At 38.9% G+C, this 19,848-nt stretch overlaps 1 protein-coding gene across 3 annotated transcripts in view; it reads left to right on the forward strand.

The window, feature by feature from the left end:
- Window positions 1-19,686, forward strand: part of tbc1d5 (TBC1 domain family, member 5) — a 74,426-nt gene extending 54,740 nt beyond the window's left edge. For 2 of the 3 annotated variants that reach the window (XM_062028747.1, XM_062028748.1), the window contains 7 exons: window positions 3,781-3,866; window positions 7,283-7,554; window positions 9,580-9,788; window positions 9,882-9,981; window positions 14,071-14,150; window positions 14,222-14,476; window positions 18,400-19,686. In XM_062028747.1, coding sequence (XP_061884731.1) covers window positions 3,781-3,866; window positions 7,283-7,554; window positions 9,580-9,788; window positions 9,882-9,981; window positions 14,071-14,150; window positions 14,222-14,476; window positions 18,400-18,681 — 1,284 coding nt within the window. In that variant the 3' untranslated portion in view covers window positions 18,682-19,686. Of the gene's footprint in view, window positions 1-3,780; window positions 3,867-7,282; window positions 7,555-9,579; window positions 9,789-9,881; window positions 9,982-14,070; window positions 14,151-14,221; window positions 14,477-18,380 lie in introns of all 3 variants that reach the window. The other variant, XM_062028749.1, reaches the window with a different exon arrangement.
- Window positions 19,687-19,848: the final 162 nt, after the last annotated feature.

Raw genomic sequence — 19,848 nt, forward strand, 5'->3', positions numbered from 1 at the left:
ACATTTTGAACAGTAACACTGTGTTTGACTATAGGAAAATATAACACTGTTCTTAAGTAATGAATCAAACAAAAATTAGTTATATTTAATTAAGTTAATATTTGGCATACCACTAGTGGCACACATACCACAATGAGAGGATTACAGGTTTAGACAGTAACGCGGTAATACAAGTTTAGAATAGGGTATGACATTTCTTCACGGGGAAATACGTTAATGGCTCCTGTTTTCATGTTAGCATTTAAGATGACTAGCAAGCTATTGCTTGTGGGTACATAAATCTATCAAAGTGCAGTTATCAATCACGGTTTTCCGATCATTTGAATGTAATCTGGTAATTCTAAGCGTGGTGAGTTGTACATTCCTACAGTGTATGTGCATGTAGTCCAAAGGCCTTCTGCAACACAGTGACTGCTCTTGTAACCATAACAACACATGCATATGACGGTCATTTATCGTTTGGTTAATTGATTTATTGAATATTGGCACAGGCCTTCTCTTACTGCAACAAAAGAAGAATGTATGCATGAAATAAGATGTTGAACATACTAGACAACTTGTCTTTTAGTAGTAAGTAAACAAACAAAGGCTCCTAATTAGTCTGCTGACGTATGCAGTAACATATTGTCATTTATCATTCTATTATTTTGTCAACATTATTCATCTACTTGTTCATTTACTGTCAATGTCTGCTCACATGTTCTATCGACACTTCTGTTGAAACGTAATAATCACTTATTCTTCTGTTGTTTGGATACTTTACATTAGTTTTGGATGATACTACAAATGTGGCTATGAATCTGATACCAAGTCGTTACAGGATCATACATTGGTCATAATTAAAGTTCTCCTGTGTCCAGCGATGTATTTCATGACTTTATTAACAATTACCAATTAACAAAAAAATTTGTGATAATAAAAAAATATCAATGTAATCTTTCTATTATCGACTTTATACTGCTCTTGGTATCGTTACAGTGGATATTTGTGTAGATTCACCCTTTTGTTTACATAAAGTAGCGCTACCTTGCTGTTAGCAGTTAGCCATTGTATCCTCCTACGGTGTGTAGTGAAGCATTTAACTATTCCTCATCCTCCAGTGATAATGATACTTGTAAGAAACATACTTTATTTGTTGCCATGGAGGCCAGGATTAGTCATTTAGAAGTAGCTAAAACAATGTGGACGGACATTAGCCGCTAGCTAGCAATGTTTTAAAGCACCGCCTGCAGAGCAGCGCTTCAATGTTTATAGGTTCACTTTTATCGGCAAAATACATCCATTCCCTCTCTTCTGTCTCCACACTGTTTCCGCCTGTCAGTACACTGACTAGATGTGACCAATCTAAGTCTCAGACGAGATGTGACCAATCTAAGTCTAAGACTAGATGTGACCAATCTAAGTCTCAGACGAGATGTGACCAATCTAAGTCTAAGACTAGATGTGACCAATCTAAGTCTCAGACGAGATGTGACCAATCTAAGTCTCAGACTAGATGTGACCAATCTAAGTCTCAGACTAGATGTGACCAATCTAAGTCTAAGACTAGATGTGACCAATCTAAGTCTCAGACGAGATGTGACCAATCTAAGTCTAAGACTAGATGTGACCAATCTAAGTCTCAGACGAGATGTGACCAATCTAAGTCTAAGACTAGATGTGACCAATCTAAGTCTCAGACTAGATGTGACCAATCTAAGTCTCAGACTAGATGTGACTAATCTAAGTCTAAGACTAGATGTGACTAATCTAAGTCTAAGACTAGATGTGACTAATCTAAGTCTAAGACTAGATGTGACCAATCTAAGTCTAAGACTAGATGTGACCAATCTAAGTGTCAGCCTAGATGTGACCAATCTAAGTGTCAGCCTAGATGTGACCAATCTAAGTGTCAGCTTAGATGTGACCAATCTAAGTGTCAGCCTAGATGTGACCAATCTAAGTGTCAGCCTAGATGTGACCAATCTAAGTGTCAGCCTAGATGTGACCAATCTAAGTGTCAGCCTAGATGTGACCAATCTAAGTGTCAGCCTAGATGTGACCAATCTAAGTGTCAGCCTAGATGTGACCAATCTAAGTGTCAGACTAGATGTGACCAATCTAAGTCTCAGACTAGATGTGACCAATCTAAGTCTAAGACTAGATGTGACTAATCTAAGTCTCAGACTAGATGTGACCAATCTAACTCTCAGACTAGATATGACCAATCTAAGTCTCAGACTAGATATGACCAATCTAAGTCTCAGACTAGATCTGACCAATCTAAGTCTCAGACTAGATCTGACCAATCTAAGTCTCAGACTAGATCTGACCAATCTAAGTCTCAGACTAGATCTGACCAATCTAAGTCTCAGACTAGATCTGACCAATCTAAGTCTCAGACTAGATGTGACCAATCTAAGTCTCAGACTAGATGTGACCAATCTAAGTCTCAGACTAGATGTGACCAATCTAAGTCTCAGACTAGATGTGACCAATCTAAGTCTAAGACTAGATGTGACCAATATAAGTCTAAGACTAGATGTGACCAATCTAAGTCTCAGACTAGATCTGACCAATCTAAGTCTCAGACTAGATGTGACCAATCTAAGTCTCAGACTAGATCTGACCAATCTAAATCTCAGACTAGATCTGACCAATCTAAGTCTCAGACTAGATCTGACCAATCTAAGTCTCAGACTAGATCTGACCAATCTAAGTCTCAGACTAGATCTGACCAATCTAAGTCTCAGACTAGATCTGACCAATCTAAGTCTCAGACTAGATCTGACCAATCTAAGTCTCAGACTAGATCTGACCAATCTAAGTCTCAGACTAGATCTGACCAATCTAAGTCTCAGACTAGATCTGACCAATCTAAGTCTCAGACTAGATGTGACCAATCTAAGTCTCAGACTAGATGTGACCAATCTAAGTCTCAGACTAGATGTGACCAATCTAAGTGTCAGACTAGATGCGACCAATCTAAGTCTCAGACTAGATGCGACCAATCTAAGTCTCAGACTAGATGCGACCAATCTAAGTCTAAGACTAGATGTGACCAATCTAAGTCTCAGACTAGCTTTGGCCAATCTAAGTCTCAGACTAGATGTGACCAATCTAAGTCTCAGACTAGATGTGACCAATCTAAGTCTATGATCATGAACTGATGAAGTCTACTCTGATGAGCGTCTTCTAAGACAAACCAAACAGTCCAGTTGTGATCGATTGAAGACCCTGAGATTTAACTAACAATATCCGGTTTCCTCTGAACCGTGTTCTATCACATTGATCTGGATTTACATAACTCGATTTGCTCGGATGAATGTGTTTAACAATAATACCATCAAGTACATTCAAAACAGGCCTCGCTATAGCGAAGAAAAATACTGGATTTGTACAATGTCTTCAAGTGCAGAGTTTGCTCACTCAGGCTGCTCCATGTTCTCACCCCACAGACTGAGACACAAAAAGTGCTACCCTACATCTCTTTATATGAATCAACTTTAAATTTTTGTGCTTTAAACATGATAAGCCTTGTGGAATACTCTACCAAATGAGGACATTGGAACAGTTTTGACCTTAAAAATCATCTATTGGTGTGCTCCCTGATCCCCACATCTGTGTTAGCTTGTTAGGTTTGATAATGATTCCCCCAAACTTCCGATGATAAAAAACGTAGAAGTGAGATGACAACTTTAGCCTCGGTAAACCCAAACATCTTCTTGACACGCTTCATTGCTTGGTCTTCCACACTATAAACATTATAAACAAGTCTTTCTTTCTCTCTACTTCTCGTAGAACCATCCACGACCTGTCAACTACCAGTTCCAGCAGAATCTGGATTACTACAAAACAAGAGGAGCCGACCTGATGAATAAGACACGGTAAAATGAACACGCTGATGTTTGCTGTAATTCAAACAAAGACGTGTGTGCGTGCGTATAAACAAGAACAAAGGTTGGAAGCCTGTGGACCAACATTGAAATGTCTTCACAGCTCATGACTTTGAACTTTTCTTCCACTAAAACTTAAAAAAACATTACTTGGGGTTTATCTGGGGGATTTGCTATGATATGCTGTGATGTACTATACTACTTCTATAGTATTATAGCAGCTGTCTCTTGTTTTTGTTCCCATAATTGCAAATGAAGAATATTTACAATAATACACAATAGTTGCATCATCAACTGGAACACAAAATACCATCTACAGTATTTACACAATATCTTGCATACACAGGGCAATAATATGTTGGGTTTTTTTGATAAACTTTTTGACGACGAGGCCCAACTTTTCCACTACAGAGGGCCCTGGGGCCCACTCAAATATTAGTCATCTTACTCTTAATTTGAATATACTTCAATAACGATATCAAACCTTAGATAATAATTGTCAAATTATATGATGATATTGTGTCAGTCACAAAGATTATTATCAAGATTAAGGTCAGGCTGATTACAAAAATAAATACTTCTCAAATATACTGCAAAAGAAGGCAGTCATAAAAATTGATAAAAAATAAATTTGTTTATAATTACACAGTGCTAAAATAAATACATTTTAACTAAATTAATAATAATGCATACAATTTTTCCAAATTAGTTTGTCAATAAAATTTAAGTGCAAATGAAAATTTTAGTTGTTTTTTTTTGCATTTAAGAAACGTTTCTAACTTGCTCAGCTTCTTATGTTTGCTTGATATTGGCAGAGGGCTTAGTGCATCTGCCTCACAATACGAAGGTCCTGAGTAGTCCTGAGTTCAATCCCGGGCTCGGGATCTTTCTGTGTGGAGTTTGCATGTCCTCCCTTTGACTGCGTGGGTTCCCTGCGGGTACTCCGGCTTCCTCCCACCTCCAAAGACATGCACCTGGGGATAGGTTGATTGGCAACACTAAATTGGCCCTAGTGTGTGAATGAGTGTGAATGTTGTCTATCTGTGTTGGTCCTGTGATGAGGTGGCGACTTGTCCAAGGTGTACACCGCCTTCCGCCCGAATGCAGCTGAGATAGGCTCCAGCGACCCCCCGTGACCCCAAAAAGGGACAAGCGGTAGAAAATGGATGGATGATGTCATTACTGCCACAAGTGGTGGAAAAGTGTATTACAGTTAAGTACCTGGTTGAAAAACAGATATTCTTTGGCGGCCCTTTCGGGGCCGCTTGCCCTACCGGGGTTTCTGTAATTGAATGTGGCGAACCGCCACAGCATTTTTATTACCGCCACACCTTGAAAATACGTTTTTTTTACTTGAAAACAAATTAAAGTAATATAATATATTGTAGCCTCCAGAAGAAATCACACAACGTCCGACGCTATTTTTTACTTTTATTACCAATCTTATGATAACAAACGGCACAATTCCCGTGTACACACTTTTGTCTTGAGAGTCCGCGCTTCCCCGCCGGACACACAACAACACTTCCTCATTCTCTGCCAATCACCATTCAGAGACGGACGGTGTGTTTGCAATCATGGGAAAAACTGACATCAAATCCAAACCACACAAACATAAAACATTAACATTAGCAGGTCGTTACAATATGAATTTATATATATATAACCTATTATATGCGCACTAATGTGATGTACTGAAAACTTGCCCGCCAAATAAAGACTTTGATCACCGAAAACCGCACTACGGAAAACGGATGTAAACAAAACGCGCACACCATTGTCTGGAGCGTTGTCAGCATGTCTGTGATGTGGACGTAACCAGATATACCCGCCGACAGCCATCTACAAAATGTGCAAATATTAAGAGGACTGGAGAAGCAGCGCCAAGCAAGTGTGGCGTGATGCTCACTGCAGCCTCTTTAGTCAAGGACATGGAGGGACAGAAGTAGTAGTAGGACAAAGCTACGAACTATGGGAGATCAGGCTTTCTGCTCCGCTGCTCCCAGTCTGTGGAACACTCTCCCTGACCACCTGAGGGCACCTCAGACTGTGGATGCTTTTAAAAAAGGCTTAAAAACCCATCTTTTAAAAAAAGCCTTTTTATAGATTTTTATAGATATGCATGCTGGTTCTAGCTATTGGGCTGTTTCTAGTTTTATATTTTATTTATTTGTATTATCTTTTATTATTATTATTATTATTATTATTATTACTATTTTCTTTTTCTTTATTTTTCTTAATTTTTTCTTTTTCTTTTTTTTTTAACACTGTGGCACTTTGAGGTTGTTTGCTCAACGTAAAGTGCTTTTTACAAATAAAATCTATTATTATTATTATTATTAGTCTCTAAACACGACTACATTCTATTCTATATTATTCTTCTACACCAGAAGATTAGATTTGTTGCTAGTAGTTTTTAATTTTTTAAAAGGTCATTAAAAGTCTCTAGAATGACACTTGAAATTTCCTCAAAGTACATTATACAATAAGTAATTGAAAATATGGCAAAATGATCTAAAAATATATCTTAATCCATCCATCCATTTCCTACCGCTTGTCCCTTTCAGGGTGACGGGGGGTGCTTAGCTGCATTCGGGCAGAAGGCAGGATACACTCTGGACAAGTCGCCACCTCATTGCAGGGCCAACACAGATATACTAATTAATAATAAGAGATTTGTTTTTAAAGTAATGTCTACATTTTTTTTCGCCTTTTTATCCAATCTAGGGCTGCAACAACTAATCGATTAAATCGATTATAAAAATAGTTGGCGATTAATTTAGTCATCGATTCGTTGGATCTATGCTATGCGCATGCGCAGAGGCATTTTTTTCATTTATTTTTTTATTTTTTTTAATAAACCTTTATTTATAAACTGCAACATGTACAAACAGCTGAGAAACAATAATCAAAATAAGTATGGTGCCAGTATGCTGTTTTTTTTCCAATAAAATACTGGAAAGGATAGAAATGTAGTTTGTCTCTTTTATCCGATTATTAATCGAAGTGATAATCGACTGATTAATCGATTGTCAAATTAATCGTTAGTTGCAGCCCTAATCCAATCCGATGGACTTAATTTGTATAGCACATTTTAGAAAACAATAAAAGTCCTGCACAGGAGTTAAAACACACATTTAGAAGCAAGATAAAACTAAGGAGAGTCGATTGTGAAAAACATTTTTGAGGAAAATCCTATCATCATAGGCAAATTATTCCATGATGTTATTGTGACCATGCCTCCACAGTCTCAGAGAGACCCTGCCCTATGGTTTAGAAACCCTGTTTTCGGTGATCATAGCACTTATATTACTGGGTGTCCGCTCACATTGTGTGATGTCATCCTTGTGCTTTCTTGCTATGATTTGCTGTGATGTATTATTATTTTCCATTTTATCCCCCCCAAGTTCCAGCACCAAAGCGGCTCCTCTGAACATCAACAAGGTGTCCAGCAGCCTGCTGAACTTCGGCAGGAAGCTCATCTCTCCGGCCATATCAGGAGCGTCCATCAACAGCGACGTGCACGCCTCGCCCGCTTTGCCCACAGGGACGTCCGCGCCCCCCTTGCTGCACCCGCTCGCCGAGCCCCCGCCGGACCGGGCGCCGTCGCAGAGCCACGCCCCCTCGCAGCACTACCGCATGCTGAAGTCGGAGAGCATGCCCGTCCACCTGGGCAAAGGTGAGCAGAAGACACTCCTGCAGTGCTTATGTCCGGTGCACTTTCAGGTGGAGCCTCTCAGGTGTCTCTCCCGGCGCAGACTGGCACGGACATACAAGGTAAAGCACATGCCTCTTGCTGCACAGCATGTCCTTTGGCCAGCAGAGGGTGGCGCTCAAACGCTGCCTTTTAAAGCCATGTGATGGCCGGTTTGTCAGTTTGTGCATTTAAATGAGAAAAGGAGCTTAAGTCCAATCAAATGCTTGGTGTCCAAGACCCAGAAGTCATTCATCAAGTCCTGCTTGGTGTCTAAGGCCCAGAAGTCATTCATCAAGTCCTGCTTGGTGTTCAAGACCCAGAAGTCATTCATCAAGTCCTGCTTGGTGTCTAAGGCCCAGAAGTCATTCATCAAGTCCTGCTTGGTGTTCAAGACCCAGAAGTCATTCATCGAGTCCTGCTTGGTGTTCAAGACCCAGAAGTCACTCATCGAGTCCTGCTTGGTGTTCAAAGACCCAGAAGTCATTCATCGAGTCCTGCTTGGTGTTCAAAGACCCAGAAGTCATTCATCGAGTCCTGCTTGGTGTTCAAGACCCAGAAGTCACTCATCGAGTCCTGCTTGGTGTTCAAGACCCAGAAGTCATTCATCGAGTCCTGCTTGGTGTTCAAGACCCAGAAGTCATTAATCAAGTCCTGCTTGGTGTTTAAGACCCAGAAGTCATTCATTAAGTCCTGCTTGGTGTTCAAAGACCCAGAAGTCATTCATCGAGTCCTGCTTGGTGTTCAAAGACCCAGAAGTCATTCATGGAGTCCTGCTTGGTGTTCAAGACCCAGAAGTCATTCATGGAGTCCTGCTTGGTTTTCAAGACCCAGAAGTCATTCATCTGGTGCTGCTTGGTGTTCAAAGACCCAGAAGTCATTCATCGAGTCCTGCTTGGTGTTCAAGACCCAGAAGTCATTCATCGAGTCCTGCTTGGTGTTCAAGACCCAGAAGTCACTCATCGAGTCCTGCTTGGTGTTCAAAGACCCAGAAGTCATTCATCGAGTCCTGCTTGGTGTTCAAAGACCCAGAAGTCATTCATCGAGTCCTGCTTGGTGTTCAAGACCCAGAAGTCACTCATCGAGTCCTGCTTGGTGTTCAAGACCCAGAAGTCATTCATCGAGTCCTGCTTGGTGTTCAAGACCCAGAAGTCATTAATCAAGTCCTGCTTGGTGTTTAAGACCCAGAAGTCATTCATTAAGTCCTGCTTGGTGTTCAAAGACCCAGAAGTCATTCATCGAGTCCTGCTTGGTGTTCAAAGACCCAGAAGTCATTCATGGAGTCCTGCTTGGTGTTCAAGACCCAGAAGTCATTCATGGAGTCCTGCTTGGTTTTCAAGACCCAGAAGTCATTCATCTGGTGCTGCTTGGTGTTCAAAGACCCAGAAGTCATTCATCGAGTCCTGCTTGGTGTTCAAGACCCAGAAGTCATTCATCTGGTGCTGCTTGGTGTTCAAAGACCCAGAAGTCATTCATCGAGTCCTGCTTGGTGTTCAAAGACGCAGAAGTCATTCATCAAAGACCAAGAAGTCCTTCATCGAGTCCTGCTTGGTGTTCAAAGACCCAGAAGTCATTCATCGAGTCCTGCTTGGTGTTCAAGACCCAGAAGTCATTCATCGAGTCCTGCTTGGTGTTCAAGACCCAGAAGTCATTCATTGAGTCCTGCTTGGTGTTCAAGACCCAGAAGTCATTCATCAAGTCCAACCAAGTTACTTCAAAGAGATGCAGTTTTGACTGTATAAACATGATCTGAAAAGACGCATCCATTCAATTAAACCCTCCACTATCAAACCCGCATGAAAATTAGGAATGTGCCCACCTACGGACCACCGATCAGTATCGGCCCATTTTCGTCATGGCCATTACCGATTCATGATTTTTAATCTCAATCCCAGATCCCCTCTGACTGACCCTTTATGTTTTAATATTATTATTATGAGAGTAATAATAATCTCCTGGTCTACTTGGTGTCAATGATGGTTGAGTCTTTGTCAACAATTTGTCTCCCAGGCCAGAGCTCCAAGGCGGTCAGCTCCTCTCCCAGCATCGACAACCTGTCGGCCGGGGGTCAGTCCTGCGCCTCGCCACCTCCGCCGCTCTCCAGGGGAGAAAGCGACGCCAGCGCCTCGTCGCCGCCCCTCTCTGCCACCAAGAAGGAGTCGTTCTTCCACATCGCTCGCTCGCGCTCCCACAGCAAGACCATGTCCAGGAAGGAGACGGTGAGCCGCCTGGGCCCGCCCCCTCATTTGCATTGCCAACGGCCATTGCTTATTTTCCTTTTCTTGTTCTAACGTCACCTGTGATTGTGGCAGGACGACGACTTGGAGGCCCAGGTGTCCTTCCTGCAGGGTCAGATCAACGACCTGGAAGCCATGAGCAAATACTGTGCCAAGATGATGAACACTCACATTTGTAAGTCCAGCACTACGCAGCATTTTGAACTAGAACATTGTGCTAGCATAAAACGTTCAAATGCTAACAGTAGCTTGCAGACCGGGAACAGTTAGCATACTTGCAAGAAAAATATATTTCTCAAAGCCCATCAATTTCAGGTTTATACGAATAAGAATAGCAAAAATGCTAGCATATAACATTAGCATGCAGACTTATTTAACAATTAACATACTTCTTAGAGGTCACCAAGACATAGGAAAAGTTAAAGTACTAAGATGGCGACAAGTATCAAAATTCATGATTTTTAGTCTTAAACATACAAAAGTAGCTCTAATGCTAGCATAAAACGTTAGCATGCGAACTTAAGAAAACATTTATATACTTCCAAGAGGGCGCCACATATCAAAATCCATGATTTTGAGGTTTGAAACATACAAAATTAGCACAAAAAAAAAAAAGATAGCCTAAAATGTTAGCATGTTAATGTTAGCATGATGACTTAGGAAAACTTAACATACTTCTTTTGGCGCATCAAAAATAAATCAGTAAATAATGTTTATAATAAAATATAAAGATGTAATCAGATATAAAGAGTAAATCAGTAAATAAATAATGTTTATAATAAAATATAAAAATGTAATCAGATATTAACAATAATTCAGTAAATAAATAATGTTTATAATAAAACAAAAGATGTAGTCAGATATAGAGTAAATCAGTAAATGTTTATAATAAAACAAAAGATGTAGTCAGATATAGAGTAAATCAGTAAATGTTTATAATAAAATATAAAGATGTAATCAAATAACAGTAAATCAGTAAATAATGTTTAGAATAAAATATAAAGATGTAATCAGATATAAAGAGTAAATCAGTAAATAAATAATGTTTATAATAAAATATAAAGATGTAATCAGATATAAAGAGTAAATCAGTAAGTAAATGTTTATAATAAAATATAAAGATGTATTTATTTTGATTACATCTTTATGTTTTTATTATAAACATTATTTACTGATTTACTCTTTGTATCTCATTACATCTTTTGTTTTATTATAAACATTATTTACTGATTTATTGTTAATACAATAAATGTATTTACTGATTTATTGTTAATACAATAAATCAGTAAATAATGTTTATAATAAAACAAAAGATGTAATCAGATATAAAGAGTAAATCAGGAAATAATGTTTATAATAAAATATAAAGATGTAATCAGATATAAAGAGTAAATCAGGAAATGTTTATAATAAAATATAAAGATGTAATCAAAAAAATACATCTTTATATTTTATTATAAACATTTACTTACTGATAAACATTTATTTACTGATTTATTGTTAATGCAATAAATCAGTAAATAAATAATGTGTTAATACAATAAATCAGTAAATAATGTTTTTAATAAAACAGAAGATGTAATCAGATATAAAGAGTAAATCAGTAAATAATGTTTATAATAAAATGTAAAGATGTAATCAAATAGTAACAGTAAATCAGTAAATGTTTATAATAAAATATAAAGATGTAATCAGATATAAAGAGTAAATCAGTAAATAAATAATGTTTATAATAAAATATAAAGATGTAATCAAATATTAACAGTAAATCAGTAAATAATGTTTATAATAAAATATAAAGATGTAATCAGATATAAAGAGTAAATCAGTAAATAAATAATGTTCATAATAAAATATAAAGATGTAATCAGATATAAAGAGGAAATCAGTAAGTAAATGTATATAATAAAATATAAAGATGTAATCAGATTGATACAGCGTTGTATCACCAACACTGTTTACATTGTACACCAATGATTGTAGGACTGTGCACCCTAACAATTATATGGTGAAATTTGCGGACGATACCGTGCTCCTAAGCCTTCTACACAAGGATACGGACCCCTCAGTGTACCAAGACGAGATAGACCTATTTATTAGGTGGTGTGATACCAACTATCTTATTTTAAATGTGACCAAGACACAGGAAATGGTTTTGGATCCGAGGAAAGTGACTGACCATGAGCCAGTGGTCATCAAAAATCAAGAAATCACCCAGGTATCCTCATATAAATATTTAGGGATTCATATTGATAATCTTCTCTGCTGGAAGACACATATTGACAAACTGTGCAATAGACTGCAACAGAGGCTATATTTTTTGCGAAGATTAAGATTGTACGGCGTAAGCACCCACATCATGATGATTTTCTACCGTGCCATTGTAGAGAGCATCATTAGATACGGGATCACCTCATGGTTTGGCAACCTAACCATTAAGCTAAAAAGCAAACTGGCCGGCATGCATAAAACGGCAATGAAAATCGTAGGGAGGAAAGAATATGAGCCTATACAGAGCATCTACGAGCAGGCAGTTAGGAAAAAAGCTAAGACAATTATTTCCAACTCACAACACCCACTATTCCCTGAATATAGAACCCTGCCATCAGGGAGAAGACTCCGGGTCCCACTATGCAAATCGAACCGCCTTCAATTATCATTTGTCCCAGCCTCCATTAAGCTGACCAACAAGGTGCAATAGAATGTTAATACATAGGTTAGCACTTTTTTAGCACATAGCACTTTAGAACTAAGCACTTTAGCACAAAGCACTTTATCTATGAGCTCTAGTGCAATGCACACTGGCACTTTATCTTTATCTCCATACTGTAGATTTTATGCCTACATCAAAGTGCCATCTATGTCTATCAAGCTCCATGTTCTGATGTTTAAATGTTAGTTGTCTGGTTGTAGTTGTGTCTGCGCTTGTGTTTTTGTTCTGTTGTTTTTGTGTATGTTAAGAAAGCAATGATGCACTGTGCCCAAGACAAATTTCCCCGCGGGGACAATAAAGTTGAACCTTGACCTTGAGATATTAACAATAAATCAGAAAATAAATAATGTTTATAATAAAACAAAAGATGTACCGGTAATCAGATATAAAGAGTAAATCAGTAAATAATGTTTATAATAAAATATAAAGGTGTAATTAAATATTAACGGTAAATCAGTTAATAATGTTTATAATAAAATATAAAGATGTAATCAAATATTATTAGTAAATCAGTAAATAATGTTTATAATAAAATATAAAGATGTAATCAAATATTAACAGTAAATCAGTAAATAATGTTTATAATAAAATATAAAGATGTAATCAAATAATATTAGTAAATCAGTAAATAATGTTAATAATAAAATATAAAGATGTAATCAAATATTAACAGTAAATCAGTAGATGAATAATGTTTTTAATAAAAAAATAAAAATGTTATGCAGCATCATTCGGAGCCTTTATAGCCGTTTTGAGATGCTTCTGTCATTATTTATATGTTAAATAATATATTGCTTTAATTGTATCGCATAGTTAATTACCAACCAGCAGGTGGCACCCAATGGCATCACTCTATGAGTGTCAGAGTTTTTTTTCCTGTCACTTACCCACAGCAGTCAGAGAGAGAGAGAGAAAGAGAGTCCCGTTCACATTTCAACCCATACGGTACCTGCAAGTCGATAAAGATACTCAACAGTACCAATTTACGCTACTTCAGTGTGCGTGAATAAATATGAATAGTTTTTTATCATAAAATCCAATTTTTTCTATTGCGACAATAAAAATAAGCTGCTGATGAAAACTGCTGTCCAGTTTATCATTTGCAAGTTGCACTTGCAAGGCTAAGACATAAGATGGCAGTAGTGTGTAGTCTGTTTGGTTTTTGTTGGGCCCAATAAAGGGTTGATACTGACTGTAACGTGCATCTTAGTTGTAGTTTTTATTAACATTTTTGGACGTGTTGCAGTCGCATGTCAACAGTAACACCAATGTTTATTAGCATCATTAGTTACTTTAGTTACGTTAGAGTGTTTCAAGTCACTTACTTTGCTGGCGTGGAAAATGTCAACAATACCTCCATGTAGTTTGTCTAAGTGCACTCTCAGTGCTGCTGGAGTGAAGACGCCAGGAACCGTTAGATTTTTGGTGAATCGGTGCCTGGTAGAACCAGCGGGATTCGGTTGGTGCCAAAGAAAAAGTAGCGAACTCCTGGTCTGAAGTGACTGCAGTACCCCTGGTGGTGAAAATATGATTTTCAAACCTCCGTCTCAGGTCAAATCCAGGACGTGATCTTGCAAGAACACCTGGGCAAAGAGGACCAGGTCCTGGTTTCATTGGCAGGCCTGAAGCAGGTGAGCCGATCAAATGTTCTCGTCTGAAGCGCCTACCTTCTCACCTGGATGTCCCGCCCCTGTCTTGCCAGATCAAGGACATCCTGCAGGGGGCGCTGCGCTTCAACCAGAGCCAGCTGGAGGCCGAGGACAACGAGGAGATCAACATCGCCGACGATCACTACACCTCGGCAGCCCAAGCCTCTCTGGGCACCGGCGGTCACCACGACGACCACCGGCCGCAAGGCGGCGGCGGCGGCAGGAGGCGGCGAGGACCCGACGGTGACGCCAGCGCTGATGAGAAAGAAGAAGACGAGGAAGAGGAGCAGACGATGACTCCACACCAGGTTCGTTGGCCATGACACTGCTGAATGTATCGTATTGATATCACGACCACACTGGAATCATTCATATTGATATCACATCCACACTGGAAACAACTGTATTGATATCACATCCACACTGGAATCAACTGTATTGATATCACATCCACACTGGAATTATTCGTATTGGTATCACATACACACTGGAATCAATCGTATTGATATCACATACACACTGGAATCATTTGTATTGATATCACATACACACTGGAATAATTCGTATTGATATCACATACACACTGGAATCATTCATATTGATATCACATACAAACTGGAATCATTGATATCACATCCGCACTGGAATCATTCGTATTGATATCACATATACACTGGAATAATTTATTTTGTTATTGAATCCACATTGAAATCATTCATACTCATATGAAATCCACACAGGAATCTCTCATATTGATATCCAATCCACACTGGAATCATTTATATTTACATCATAGCCACACAGGAATCATATTGATATCAAATCCACACTGGAATCATATTGATATCAAATCCACACTGAAATTATTCGTATTGATAACACATTTGCACTGAAATCTTTCGTATTGATAACACATTCACCCTGGAATCATTTGTATTGATATCACATCCACACTGGAATTATTTGTATTGATATGACATCCACACTGGAATCGATGATATTGATATCACATCCACCCTGGAATCGATCGTATTGATATCACATCCACACTGGAATCGATGATATTGATATCACATCCACCCTGGAATCGATCGTATTGATATCACATCCACACTGGAATCGATCGTATTGATATCACATACACACTGGAATCATTCATATTGATATCAAATCCACACAGGAATAACTTAATCATTTATATTGATATTAAATCAACGCTGGAATCATTTATATTGATATTAAATCCACACTGCAATTATTTATATTGATATTAAATACCCAATGGAATCATTTATTTTGATATTAAATCCACACTGGAATCAATTGTATTGATATCAAATCCACACTGGAATCAATGGTATTGATATCAAATCCACACTGGAATCAATGGTATTGATATCAAATCCACACTGGAATCAGTCGTATTGATATTAAATCCAAACAGGAATCATATTAATATCAAATCCACAATGGAATCAATCGTATTGATATCAAATCCACACGGGAATCATAACAAATCCACACAGGATCATATCAATCCACACTGAAATCATATTGATATCAAATCCACACTGGAATCATTCCCATGTGTGTCACTCTTTGACATGGCATACCTCAATGATGCCCGCTACTTTCTGCAGTTGAGTAATTAACAGCTGCAGGCTGTAAATAAAAATAATACATATTTTTACATCATCTTTGGTTCTTAGAGGTGCACAAAAAAAAATTTTTTCATCCCGTTTCAAAATCGATTCATTTTTTAAAAATGGTTTTAAAAAATATATTGAAAGATTTTTGTTTTATATAACAATCTAATTTTGAAAAACAAAAGCAGCTTTTCTAACCTGTAAGCTGTTTTGATAAAGTTTCATTGGAATTCATGAACCAAATAATACGAATCGGTTTGAAAGGAGAATCGATTCTGAATCAAATCGTCACCGCAGGGATAGAATGGAAATTGTCAGGCGGCCAAAGATTCCCCCTTATAGTCCTTCTAGATTCCCCCTAAGAGTACCTCTAGACTCCCCCTAATAGTCCTCCTAGATTCCCCCTAATAGTCCTCCTAGATTCCCCCTAAGAGTACCTCTAGATTTCCCCTAACAGTCCTCCTAGATTCCCCCTAACAGTCCTCCTAGATTCCCCCTAACAGTCCTCCTAGATTCCCCCTAATAGTTCTCCCAGATTCCCCCTAATAGTCCTACAAGATTCCCCCTAATAGTCCTACAAGATTCCCCCTAATAGTCCTTCTAGATTCCCCCTAATAGTCCTCCTAGATTCCCCCTAATAGTCCTCCTAGATTCCCCCTAATAGTCCTCCTAGATTCCCCCTAACAGTCCTTCTAGATTTAACCTAATAGTCTTTCTAGATTCCCCCTAAGAGTACCTCTAGACTCACCCTAATAGTCCTCCTAGATTCCCCCTAATAGTCCTCCTAGATTCCCCCTAAGAGTACCTCTAGATTCCCCCTAATAGTCCTCCTAGATCCCCCCTAATAGTCCCCCTAACAGTCCTCCTAGATTCCCCCTAACAGTCCTCCTAGATTCCCCCTAACAGTCCTTCTAGATTCAACCTAATAGTCTTTCTAGATTCCCCCTAAGAGTCCTTCTAGATTCCCCCTAAGAGTCCTTCTAGATTCCCCCTAAGAGTCTTCCTAGATTCCCCCTAATAGTCCTCCTAGATTCCCCCTAATAGTCCTCCTAGATTCCCCCTAATAGTGCTCCTAGATTCCCCCTAATAGTCCTTCTAGATTCAACCTAACAGTCCTTCTAGATTAAACCTAATAGTCCTTCTAGATCCCCCCTAACAGTCCTTCTAGATTCCCCTAACAGTCCTTCTAGATTCCCCCTAACAGTCCTTCTAGATTCCCCCTAACAGTCCTTCTAGATTCTCCCTAACAGTCCTTCTAGATTCCCCCTAACAGTCCTTCTAGATTCTCCCTAACAGTCCTTCTAGATTCTCCCTAACAGTCCTTCTAGATTCCCCCTAACAGTCCTGCTAGATTCTCCCTAACAGTCCTTCTAGATTCCCCCTAACAGTCCTTCTAGATTCCCCCTAATAGTCCTTCTAGATTCCCCCTAATAGTCCTTCTAGATTCCCCCTAACAGTCCTTCTAGATTCCCCCTAAGAGTCCTTCTAGATTCCCCCTAACAGTCCTTCTAGATTAAACCTAATAGTCCTTCTAGATTCCCCCCAACAGTCCTTCTAGATTCCCCCTAACAGTCCTTCTAGGTTAAACCTAATAGTCCTTCTAGATTCAACTTAATAGTCCTTCTAGATTCAACCCAATAGTCCTTCTAGATTCCCCCAGTAGTCCTTCTAGATTCCCCCTTAATAGCCCTTTTAGAATTCCCCCTAATAGTCCTTCTAGATTCCCCCTAATAGTCCTTCTAGATTCCCCCTAACAGTCCTTCTAGATTCCCCCTAAGTCTTTCTAGATTCCCCCTAACAGTCCTTCTAGATTCAACCTAATAGTCCTTCTAGATCCCTCCCAGTAGTCTTTCTAGATTCTCCCTAGTAGTCCTTCTAGATTCCCCCCAGTAGTCCTTCTAGATTCCCCCCAGTAGTCCTTCTAGATTTCCCCTAATATTCCTTCTAGATTCCTCCCAGTAGTCCTTCTATATTCTGCCTAATAGTCCTCCTAGATTCCTCCTAGACTCCCCCTGATAGTTGTTCTAGCTTCCCCCTAATAGGTCTTCTAGATTCCCTCTAATAGTCCTTCTAGATTCCCCCTAATAGTCCTTCTAGATTCCACCTAATAGTCCTTCTAGATTCCCCCTAAAAGTCCTCCTAGATTCCCTCTAAAAGTCCTCCTACATTCCCCCTAGTAGTCCTCCTAGACTCCCCCTAATAGTCCTGCTAGATTCAACCTAATAGTCCTTCTAGATCCCTCCCAGTGGTCCTTCTAGATTCCCACTAGTAGTCCTTCTAGATTCCTCCCAGTAGTCCTTCTAGATCCCTCCCAGTAGTCCTTCTAGATTCCCACTAGTAGTCCTTCTAGATTCCTCCCAGTAGTCCTTCTAGATCCCTCCCAGTAGTCCTTCTAGATCCCTCCCAGTAGTCCATCTAGATTCCCCCTAGTAGTCCTTCTAGATTCCCCTCAGTATTCCTTCTAGATCCCCCGACTAGGCCTTGTAGTGGTCCTATGACGCCATCAACTGCTTCATGCACAAGTCCATGACCTGACTTGATGACTCCTCTAAAATAAAAATGGCAGGCCACTCTCTCACGTGCAGGTGGCGCCAGCCCTCAGCCCGGATGCTAAGAACTGGGAAGACTACATCCTGGTGTGCCAGGAAGGAGACCTGCAGGGCACCCACGGACGGCGGGCCGCCTCGGAGCGCACCCCTCCCATCAGGCGAAGCCGCGGCCCGGTGCGCATGGAGCCCGAGGGAGCGGCGGGGACCCTTCACGACCCCCTGATGGCGGCCATGGCCTCGGGTTCATCCAGCCCGGACGAGGGCTCCACCAACAGCAAGGATTCGGACTTCACCATCGTCAACCCGGGCGATTTGTGAACAAGTGAGCCAAAGACTCTTTTCTTCCTCTTCTTTTCGTCCATCTGGGCCACCATGATAGAAACAAAGATGGAGTGAAGCTGCTGTTTTTTTTTTCTCAAAGTTGCACAAAGTCTTGATGCTATCTCCTCCACTTCTGCACTTTTTGGGTATTTTGTTCATCACCCTCAAACCTTATGTGAGACACCAACACGTTCCCTTCTCAGTGCCTTCTAAATAGTCAAAAACTGCTAGTAGGAGGGGTCGATAAAGTACTGTAAAAACCGCCAGTGCTACATTTACATTCCATCACCTAATGTTATTTAAGCGCTAATGCAGAGGAACTACTTTTCTGGCGCAGTGACACATCGCCTCGCTCACACTGCTCCTCCAACCGCTAGCGAGTAGCAAGCTTGAGCTGCTAATAACGTTGGTAGCGACCTGCCATAAAATAAAGAAGGGGTTAGAAAAAGAAGTACTTTTAGTACTACTACTATATGGCTGTATACTATATGACCCAAACATTGCTAAGGAAGCATTTTTTATTTCAGGAATGAGGACTATTGAGGATGTGCTGAAAGATACAACCATCCAAGAGAGAGTGGACATTTTATGCTCTTATTTGAAACGTTACGCGCACAGTTATAGACGTTACCGCCACGTTTCTAGAAAGCTAAGGACACGGTGGGCTGGACTTCTACCTTAAATAAAATTATTAATAAATTAGTAACTAAAAGTTTAATATAGCCTAAAAGGTTTTTCTAAAAATGTATAATAGTAATATATAATAAATAAAATATAATGAACTTCTAATTACATACAATAATAGTGAATGATAGTTTCATATCGTGTAAATGTTTTTGTAAAATATATATATTATAGTAATATTATGAATATTTGAACTATAACAAACTTTTACTTAAATACTGTAAGTTAGTACTGAAACATTTTATAAAAATATTTAAAACAAATGTAACAATCTTCCTTTTAAATACAATACAGTAATAAACTAAGTAAATAAAAATATAATTTATATATATATATATATATATATATATATATATATATATATATATATATATATATATATATATAAAATATAACAAATTGATAAGTATAAAAATAAATTGGTAAATATTTATTTAAATACAGTGTAAAAAAAATAATTGTATATATTGAAGTAGTATA

This window comes from Entelurus aequoreus, linkage group LG20 (genome assembly GCF_033978785.1).
Source record: "Entelurus aequoreus isolate RoL-2023_Sb linkage group LG20, RoL_Eaeq_v1.1, whole genome shotgun sequence".
In the NCBI taxonomy this organism is placed as follows: Eukaryota; Metazoa; Chordata; class Actinopteri; order Syngnathiformes; family Syngnathidae; genus Entelurus; species Entelurus aequoreus.